This window comes from Chrysochloris asiatica, unplaced genomic scaffold, assembly GCF_000296735.1.
Source record: "Chrysochloris asiatica unplaced genomic scaffold, ChrAsi1.0 scaffold00257, whole genome shotgun sequence".
NCBI classification, from domain to species: domain Eukaryota; kingdom Metazoa; phylum Chordata; class Mammalia; order Afrosoricida; family Chrysochloridae; genus Chrysochloris; species Chrysochloris asiatica.
The window spans coordinates 1,329,823-1,340,251 of record NW_006408775.1 but is presented as its reverse complement, the minus strand read 5'-3'; the positions used below and the strand labels follow the sequence as shown (position 1 = coordinate 1,340,251).

Below are 10,429 nucleotides of genomic sequence, written 5' to 3'. Positions count from 1 at the left end.
CACGCTGCCGAGAGGGTGCAGTACTGTTCACATCCCCCACAGCAGCACTCCTGGGGACGAGCCCTGAACCCTGGACCCTGGACCCCGGATTCTGCTCTGGATGCTCACTGTCTCTCCTTACTACACAGGAACAAAACCTACGGCAGCTGTTTGGCTTTACCCACTAACTCACGGCCAGCAAGCTGACTCCAGTGCACAGTAACCGGGGCTGACAGAGCTGCCCCCTGGGGTCTCCGAGGCGTCAGTCTTAGCCTGAGCAGATTGCCTCATCTTTCTCCCTCCGAGAGACTCGTGGGTCTCAACTGCAAGCCAACACTCAACCCTAGGCTTGCTGTTGTTAAGCGCCGTGAATCACTTCTGACTCACAGAAAACCTGTACAGGGTTTCCAAGACTATTAATCTTTGCATGAACAGAATCCCACGAAGCAGCAGGTAGGCTGGAACTGCTGACCTTGCAGTTTAAAGGCCAGTGCTTAATCCACAGCACCACCACGCTACAGACACATATCCAAGAGAGAAGCAGACAGTGGAGTTAACCGTGGAGTCCACTCACAGAACCCCAGGCAGAGTCTGGATCCTATGAAGATGGGACCAGGAGGGGAGGCTCGGTGAGGGGATGACAGGGATAAGCAGTGAGGGAGGAAACGCCTCAGAGTCCAAACCCACTGCTGTTGGGTCAGCGGACAGGAACCCTGGAGGGCTGGGCAGGGCAGCTCCAGGGACTCGGTGGCAATCATATGTCACAGAAGCAGACTGCCGAGTGCTTAAGCCCTGCTCCACCAGGGCTCCCAAGGAAACAGTTTCACAGGTGACTAGTAACAACTCAGAGCATGCCGTGAGGCACCCCCATTGTGTGCGCACAGAATGACTTTGGACCAGAGAATTCAAAGGCCCTGAAAACCTGAAGCAGCTCCCACCAGTTCCTGCCAATGTCTAAGGTGAAAGCTGAGACCAGTGAGCGTCACACAAGGATCCTTAGTGTAGGTGACTTGGCCCAAAGAGGCGGAGCCCTCACTAGACCAAGGGTCTTCTCCCAGTATGCTCTGTGCACCCCAAAACACAGTCCACAGCTAAGGTAGATGCTCTACAACAGACAGGCACCCACCCATCGCAGACACCACCAGAAGGTCCAAGGACAGCCAGTGGGACCCAACACACACAGTGTGTGTTCGAGTGAATACAGGGACACTTGAAGTGTCCCTCAGGGTCACAGGGATAAATGGCTGCCAGTTCCCAAAGACGAGGCCACGTGCATGCCAGGGTGCCTGCCGAGCGGCCATGGAGGACCCACAGCCCTTACCAGCGATGGAGGAGTTGGACAGGATGGAAAAGGAGCAGACATTGTGAGCCTGGCTCTCAGACGGTCTAGGCAGCAGTGTTCTCTGTGGAAAAAAGGCACAAACAATCAGGGCTTAAAGGGACGTCACTGTGCTAGGGAAGGACACTCGGAATCCAAGGGACTGATGTGACCAGGGGGCACAAGACAGTGGGACAGTCTGAGGCCATGCCCATCATAGCCAGAGCCAAGGTCGGAAGAGTCACCTTTGACCCAGGATGCTCTTCGTGGGGGTTCCTACCACACAATCTGTCTGAAGCCACCAGAAGGGCCGCTTCTGAGACACCCCTGTTGCAGGCCTTCTCAAAGGTGGGGAGAAGAAAACAATGTGACCCCGCGCAAGAGGAGGGCAAGGAAAAAGCCCTGACTGGCCTGGGCTGGGGAATGGGGCCAAGGAGGGGCCACTAAGGGGCACACGGCTTCTATTGTGGGGTGATAGGAACCAATCCAGTTAGACAGATGGTGAAGGCTGAGCCACTCAGCCAGTCAAAACCACGAATCATAATACACAGAATGTAAAAGATGGCTCAGAAAAATGATTTAGAAATAAAACAAGAACCAGTCAGTGGAGCCACGGGCCACAGTTTGTGAGCTCCCTCAGCAGACCTTTGCATACATAAGGACACCCGCCTGGCATTTAGAAGGCGGCTTCCTTCCTGGGACCCTTCACGCAGCCTCTCGTTTCCGAATAAACCAGTCTCAAAGAGATGACGCTCAGCTTAGTGCAGACCAAAGGGAAACATCGTCACCCGTTTGTACCTCAAAGTAGACACGACTCCTTTCTCATGCCTCCAAACCAAACCCGACCCCGCTGTATTTGAGTCGATTCTGACTCGGAGCCGTTCTCTAGCACAGAGTAGAACCACAACCCACAAGCTTTCCAAGGCTGTCGGGCGTCACAGAAGAAGACGGCCTCATCTTTCTCCTGACAAGCAGCTGCAAGGTTCGAACTGCCGACCTTCTGTGAGCAGCTGAGCACTTTCTAGTCCCACTGCTGTGGCTCTTTCTCATGGCTCCACATTGCTGACGTCACCTCTGATTTACAGAAGGCACCTATGAGTCCCCCAGCAGTTCGCCACTGGTTGACCCACAGCCCAGTGCCAACTTCTGCTACCTCAATATTTATAGAGAGATGCTCCAAGAAGTCTTCACACAGACCCAGAACTGGAATGTTCTTGGGATTCAATTCCCCTGAACTTTGTCTTATCTTGCAAGCAGTTTTCAATGCTGTGCAAACATTACCTTTATGTAATGGTCCAGTTACATAAGATATGGTCCAGTTCCCTGTTTGTACTTTATGTACCCTAGTCCTAAGGAAAGAAGGGGCAGGAACGTCGTCCATTTTATACCAGGAGGACTTGAGACCTAGAAGAAACCAGTGAGCCACGAGGGGAACTGGCTCTTGTTGAGAATGAATAGGACACACTCTTGCTTGCTACCGGCTCACTTGTCCTTGGTAAGTCACTGTTATGTAATGTCTGCTGAGATGGCCTTGGAGGTCCAGGGCCCTGGCGTGGAGCCCCTTTGTTTGTCAGACATCAAAGAGCCCTGCCTCTGTCTGGGGTGCATGGGGATTGGAGTGTGCCCTCAGTAATCGCCTATGTCACCATCGTTCTTGTGTTTCTTGGCCACCACCACATTTGGAACAGATGGCACACTGGAAATGGGTTTCTGACCTGGACCACCAGCGGCTTCCGCAGGTGCCGGTTGCGCAGCTTCCGGGGTTTGGGAAGGAAGAAGTCGGACGGCATCTGCAAAGGCAATGGCACCGCTCCTGAGGGGCCTGCCCAGCAGCATGGCCACATGACTGGTGGGGTGTGGGGCCCAGCACTCACGCTGACCGAGTTCAGGTGCTGGCGGAAGGTCAGCTCAGCATCCTTGCTGGGAGAGAAGAGCTTCCCATGTCGGCTGTTGGGCGGCAGAGTTGTGGGCACGGCAAAAAGACCGCCGTCAGCGTCACTGCTTCCTGTGCCAGAGGCTCCGGCCACCAGGAGGGGCCTTGGGGGGTTCCTCATACCTAGGAGGCAGGAAAGGAGTCAGCAGCCCAAGCCCCACCAGGTTTGGGGAGTGGGGTGCAGAGCTCTTCTGAGAAGCAAATCAGAAACACGAGATTCTCCAGCCACCTATTCAACCGTTACAAAGGACTTCCTGTATCTCAAATGAAGAAAAGATACTTTCCTTGGAATCCAGAATTTCTGGAGCCATGGAGGCTGGATGAAGCCCCAAAACAATTGTCCTTAGATCATCGCTAAACATTAAAGCAAAAATAGCTGACGTCACCTGGAGAATGAGCAACAAGCCAGGGGGCTGTGCTGTATGTTTCAACTACAATTAGGGTGCTGACGTCCCACCCAGCTGAAGCACCTGAAGTCCGGCAGCACAGGTGACGACAGTGCTGCTGTGAGGGGCACCAGGGGCACGTGGTCAGCACGAGGCCCAGCGCCATCAGTCAGTGCCGGACTTCATTCCTGAACAGCACAAAGAGTGCCCACGTCCTGACTCCACCAGGCACTGCCAAGGCACTGTCACGTGTCCTGTTGGCCTGAGGCCGTCCCTGCAGAGCCCAGTGTTCTGTGACCACCTGGTTTCTTAAAGAAACATGAAAGGCCCAAAGCTGAGGCCTTGGGGACCTTGGGGATGTGTCAACTTTTCCCTGCTTCTGAGGACAGGGAGTCCAACTTAGGGATCTGCAGGTGATCACTACCTAGCCAGCAATGGGGACAGGAGCCAAGAGGGGACAAAATCCTCCGACTTTCTTTCCAAGACTCATGTGACCTGCTAGAGATGGCCGCCCCCCGCCGCCTTCCTCAAAGGACATCAACAAAACCAGCCACTGGAGACTCAGGAAAAATGACCACTTTGGGGCTCAAAGTCATTAATGTGGGACACTGTACAAAGTCCCCAGGGTTGTCAGACTGGCCACAGCCACCCTCCCCTGGTCCCCTGGAACTAAAGCCCTCCAATGGACCTCCTCCCTCTCCACAGCAAGTGGTAAACCCTGCCCCTTGACCCCATGCGGGCAAGCAGCCTCACCTGAAGGGCAGGGAGTGGTGTGTGGAGGGAAGGCCTTGCCACGGGGGCAGCGGGGGCTCCGTGAGCTGACGGCCATCACCTTCCCGGCTGGGGGCAGTGGCTGCTCCTCTTGGGCAGGCTTCGAGGAGGCCACAGAGACAGTGTTTGCTTCTGGAGCCTGGGACAGCAACAGGGAATGGTCACAGGCATAGTGCCCATTAGGCACAAAGAGATCATGTGCCTGTCCCCTGGGCAAGACCCTCCAAATCTCAGGATCCACCAGGGTCATCAAAAAGTGCCCTTGGAAAAAAACCACTGTCCATGTGAGCCGCCGGTCCAACAAGGGTCTGACTGCAGAACAGACACGGCTCTGGACAGCCGGCCTCCCTCCTGCAACTCGCGTATTTGCACAGACTGCATGTGCACACACATGTACACATGCATGCGCCCATGGCTCTGGACAGCCGGCCTCCCTCCTGCAGCTCATGTATTTGCACAGACTACATGTGCACACACATGTACACATGCATGCGCCCATGGCTCTGGACACCTGGCCCCACTCCTGCAGCTCACGTTTGCAGACCATGTGCACACACATGTGTGCACATACGGCCCTAGACACCTGGTCTCACCCCTGCAGCTCGCATGCTTGCACAGACCACACGGGCGCACACGCGCGCATGCGTTGCTCCCACAGAAACCTCAGCTCCTGACTGCACGAGTCTGCCTTTCCCTTCCTCGGCCCCAGGGCCTCCACGTTCCTATTTACTCAGATCTCTATATGCCCGGATCTGAGCGGTCCACGGTGAAGGGACCCCGGACACCAGACATCCCCACAGTCCCCAACCCACAGTTCCTGCACCTGAGCTCACACCAGAGCCCCTGGCTCCGCTCCCCTCCTCACCTCACCAACACAGTGCAAGATCATCAAGATGGCGGGCAGAGTGCCCACCTCACCCTATCCTTCCTTCACACCAAGCTCCACCCTCAAACAGAACCTGAACCCCAGCCATGGTTCCTGAGGCCCTCACACAGAGCCCCAATGGCCCAACCCCTGCCGCAGCTCCTCTGGTCCATCACTGAGTCCATTAGGACATGCTCCAGCCTAGGCTCAGCCTGAATCCCGGCTGCGGATCCAGAAGCCCACCTGGCTGGGGCCTACTGACCACCTTGCTCCGTCACAGTCTCCTTCACAGTCATTACAGAGTAGCCTAGCACGAACCATAGCCCTGGGGAAGGGTCCAGAGACCCGGCTCATGGCCATCCCCTGGCCCCCTGGCTCCCTGCCACAGGACCTTCTCTCTCTTCTGACCTCAGCCCTGCCTGTGCTCCTTGGACGCTGACGGGGCTTCACTCACCAGCTTGGGGTTGACCTCAGTGGCAATGAGCTTTAGGAGGCAGCTGAGGAGGCGCTGCTTGTGCCGGACAGCGGGGGCGGTGGGGACGGCGGGGGCGGCAGGGCCCTGCTCGGCCAGCCAGTCGTACTCCAGCTGCAGCTTGTTAGGTTTGCCCAGCATGAGGTAGACTTCGGCCAGCGTGAGGCTCTCAGACGTCTGCAGGTTCCAGCCCTCCTCACGCACCTGCTGGGCCAGTCGGCTGGCCGGCTGGCCCTGAAGTAAGGACGTGCTGTCCGGCCCGCTCCCCTTCTCGGGCGGCTCCTCAGCAGGAGCCTCGGCCTGGTCTTTGGCGCCACCACTGTCCGGCTCCAGCCGGGGAGGGGAAGGGCCCTGAGCCAGGTCAGTGGCCTCCAGGGAGTTGGGGGCAAGGGCCTCAGGGGAGGTGCGACCCTCAGGGGGTGGGCACTCGCCCCCCACTCCCGAGTCTGGGCAGCGGCACTTGTCAGGGATGATGAGGTCCTGGCAGGACTTCATGTAGCGGGGGAAGGGGTCGAGGAGGGACAACTCCTCTTCCAGGTCTGGGGGCTGGCCGCAGGCACATGGCTCTGTGGGCCTGGGGCCCAGAGACTCAGCGAGGCTGTCCATGGGGCCCTTGTCCAAGCCCCCCGCAGCATCTGGGAGCCCAGTCGGGAGTCTGTCAGGGGCATCGGGGCTGCTCAAACTTGGGGTGGCCCCCTCCCCAGGGCCACTCTCTGGAGAGCTCTCACCAGAGCTCTGTGAGGCATCTGTGATGATGGGGGGCCGTCCGCCAGCCTTGCCCTCAGTTGTCCCCCGGGGGCACTTGACCTGGCCCCTGGCAGTGCCCTGGCCACTCTGGATGCCCAGGATCTGGGCGGGTGGCAGCGCATGGAGGTCACGGGCACCCTGTTTGCAGCGGCCGCTCTCCTGCCAATGCACGGTACAGAAGGCCTTGGAGTGCACCACCCTCGCCACTCCAGGCAGCGGCGTCACCGTGCAGTTCTCGCCAGGAAAGAGGTGCAGCGTCACCCTCTCGGGGGCCCGTACAGGCTCCTGCAGCTGCCGCTCCTCCAGCGTCTTCCGCTGCGCATGCCCGTCAAGGACCACATTGCCACACTCCGCCCACCGCTCTGGCCATGCCCGAGATGGGACCTGAGTCATGCCCTCTGACCAGACACCAACCAGGCATTCCCAAGAGGCACACCCTGCGGAGAGCCCGGCCTGCCCATTGCCCATCAGGGACACAGGCGGCTGGGCCAAAGTCAGGCCTCAGTCTACTGCTTAGGGGCTGAGGATGGGCCAGCTGTCTGCAAGCACATTCTGGCACCACAAGGAAGGCAGACGGGGCTCAGTACCCAGAGCCCAGAGGGATGCGGGCTCCTGGGTCCACTCCATCCAGCTCCAGCGCACTGCTGCGCCCCCTGCCCATCCCCCAGCCTCCTCAGGAAAGGATACGACGCGCACTTCGTGGAGCGCCCACTTCTGCTTCAGGAACTCTATGAGGCTGGAGACCTTACGGTGCAACTCCACGATCATCCTACAGAGAGGGCGCACAATCAGCACAAGGCGGAAGACCCTCCTGAGAGCCCTTGGTGGCCATGGCAACATTGAGGTCACAATTCAGATGTGGACAAACAGCAGTCAGGAGCCTGCGGGAGCCAGTATACTACTGCTCTGTGTTAAATGAACCCCGCTTCCAACGTGACTTCAGACTCACGTGGAGCTATGAGAAATAACAAAGCAGCCCTGTGTACCCTAGGGGACACCTGGCCTGTAGGCCCACGCACCCACCCCCACCCCACCAATGCCATCTGGGGTCACATAGGGTGGTCTGATCAGAAAACAGGAACATGTAAGGGGAGACTGGCTCCAAGCCAGCCCACAGCACTCAGCCCAGCAAGCCCCACCCGGTCCCAGGGTCTCTGCTTCAGCCATCACCTGAGCCGGGGGTTCTGGGCCAGGCTCTGCACACGTGCCCAGGCGTGGTTATTGCGTGGCTGCAGCTCCACAGGCACTTTCAGGGGCAGCCGTACCGGCTTCTGGTCTTCCTCATCGCTGAGGCCTGTGCAGGTAAGGAAACACTCAACACAGCACAGACAAGAATCCCCCAAAACCGGAACCGGGGAGAAGCCTACAACAAAGGAGCCAAGAGAGCCTGGTCCTGGAGGAGACACCCAATGTGGCATCCTGGCCAAGGCTAGCGGCGCTGTCCACACACCACCAATGGCTTGAGAGCCCACAGTGACTTAAAAGGGACACGGTGCCGAGAGCGGAGCTGCCCTGAACCCTGGTGTAGACACTTCTCCCAGCACGGACCAGCCACCCACTTACCATCAGGGTCACAAAGTTTCTTCAGGGCTCGACACATGGGTGCCTTGATCCGCAGGTTCCTGCCTTTGTAGCGGACTGTGGTGGCCCTGGGGGATGGGTGGTGAGGACACATCAACCCAGGTGATAAGCAGTGCCCCCTGCTGGGTGCTATGCACAAGGCCAGCGATAGCAGCAGAGGGCAGGACCACAGACAAGCACCAGGGAGCCCTGCACCACCCCAGAGACCACCACAGTTCCCCACAGATTGTGCCCAGACACCTGTCCCCAGGCCATACAGAATGGTGATTCTGTATGTTCCACTACTTTCCAGAGTTTGGTCCCTTCAAGGGACCCTGAATCTACAGAGAGCACCCCAGGGCCTCCTACCACCCCTTCCTCTGATGAAACCCTTCTCCACTGCCCATCGATGTGTGCGTCGTCTCCTCAGCGACCGTGGACAGCAGATGGCCTTGACACTCACACCCCACCAAGACTGACCTGCAGACACCTGAGTTTACAGTTTCTAATTCTATAAGAATGCATGCAGAGGATAGTGGAAAGACACATCATAATCATAATTCAGATGCTGGGGAGGGCAATACACAAGAAGGGGGAGGGGATGAAGTATAAGGTAGACGGGAACACTTAGGCAGGTTTGCATGGCTTAAATGGGACAGCGGTAAATAGTGATAAAAAATAAAGTAAAATGCATGCATATATTGCGTACTGTATCCACTTATCCATCATGTCCACCTATCCATTTATCTCCTGTTCTTCTCCACCCATCCCCCAGTCATCTATGGTTGATGTCTGTCCATCTGTCTACTCATCTATCAATCCACCCCCCTCCTTTATCCATCCTTCTACCTACCATCTATCCGTCTACTCACCTAACTATCCATCTGTCAGCCCATCCACTTTCCATCTACCCTGTAGCTACTCATCTATTCACACGTCCATGCATGCATCCACCCAAGCACTGACTGAGCTCCTTCTGTACTGGGAATCAAGCACAGGACACCAAGGCATCGAGAGCCCCAGGAAGAATGCTTCCATTTTCCCTTTCCTGTCTGCATGAGCCATTCAGGGAGGATGAGAATCCACACTTAACAAGTACCTGCCCACAGACTGCTGGACCAATCTGTGGAGTGACCAGATGCCAAGTGCTGCAGTGAGGACGCTGGGGTTTAATGCAGCAGCAACAGAGCAGCGCAGGTTCTCAGACTGCTGCACCGTGCTGCTCAGGAAACATGACTTTGTGCCACTTGCTCAGTCCCACACACAGAAGGCCGACAACAGTGATGGAGCTGCACCTGGAGCACCTGCACCCACAGCCACTCATTTTCCAATCAGCTGCTAGCCTGTCACTTCCTCTTTTTTTAAGTTGAACTTGATCAAACCAGGTCCACGTTCTGAGACTGCGGTCACTTTCCTTTTCTCTCAGATGGGAGTGCTATGGCTGCCCGAACCATGAGCCATGTCCAACGTGGAGAGCCACATTCATACACTCAAAGGTGACGGGCTCTCAGGCCTGGGACCACCGTCCACATCCTCATGCTGCCCGAGATGAGAGACCAGTAGACGGCGGAGAGGGCAGCGCAGGACTTCCCCAGGAGGCTCCTACTCACATGGGGCACCAGACGCAGGGCTCTCTCTCCCTTGGACTCCTTCAGTGAGAGCCCCAGACATAACAGACAGCCCAGGACGCCCCCTCCGAGCACAGAGCTGGCATTCTTTTCTGCTGTGGGATTTACCTCCTTCACGCAGAACTGCTTGACTCTCCTGACAGGTGTGGGCTCACCCTATGCTTTGAGCTCCATGCCCAGCATGACGAGCTCGCTCACCTTACTACTACTAACACTACCGGCTCTGTAGCCAACAGGAGATTCCTCTGAAGTGAGAGCAGGAATTAAAGGAAAAGGGCCAACGCTGATAGTCTAGAATCAAGGGGGGCTTTACCCTCTTGGTTTGCAGTTCTTTTGCTTTGTCGATAAATACAGAAGTCTGTTGGTGCAGGAATGGACACACGATGGACGCCGAGTATGGTCAATGGACGCCGAGTATGGTCAGCTGCTTTCTAAGTTCTGAGGTGAAAAAGCAGCTCCATAGAGGAAGATGGTTAGCCCTTGTACAAACTGGAGCTAGAATAACAGGACGTCCAGGGGCTCACTACAGCCCCCGAAGATTGACTCAAAATGGAGAATGCGCTTACATGTCAAATGCAGAACCAGACTACGTTTAGAAAAAAACATGGAACATCTCTGGGACTTCAACTGGGAAAGATTCCTAAGACATCAGAAGCACAACCCCATAAAAGGAAAATCCACAAAGTGCATTTCATCAAAGCTGAAAACGTTTGCATGAGGAGAGACGCTAAGGGCGGTGAACAAGCAAGGACCTACCAACCATACTTGAC

The 10,429-nt window shown here is 56.6% G+C and overlaps 1 protein-coding gene across 1 annotated transcript in view; it reads right to left on the bottom strand.

Moving 5' to 3' along the window:
- Positions 1–10,429, bottom strand: part of CRAMP1L (Crm, cramped-like (Drosophila)) — a 35,044-nt gene that overhangs the window by 5,183 nt on the left and 19,432 nt on the right. The window contains exons 6-13 of the mRNA XM_006873856.1: positions 8,035–8,120; positions 7,642–7,765; positions 7,159–7,240; positions 5,707–6,786; positions 4,370–4,526; positions 3,172–3,353; positions 3,013–3,087; positions 1,301–1,382 (exon numbers count right to left, since the gene is read on the bottom strand). Of these exons, the coding sequence (XP_006873918.1) occupies positions 1,301–1,382; positions 3,013–3,087; positions 3,172–3,353; positions 4,370–4,526; positions 5,707–6,786; positions 7,159–7,240; positions 7,642–7,765; positions 8,035–8,120 (1,868 nt within the window). The remainder of the gene's footprint in view (positions 1–1,300; positions 1,383–3,012; positions 3,088–3,171; positions 3,354–4,369; positions 4,527–5,706; positions 6,787–7,158; positions 7,241–7,641; positions 7,766–8,034; positions 8,121–10,429) is intronic.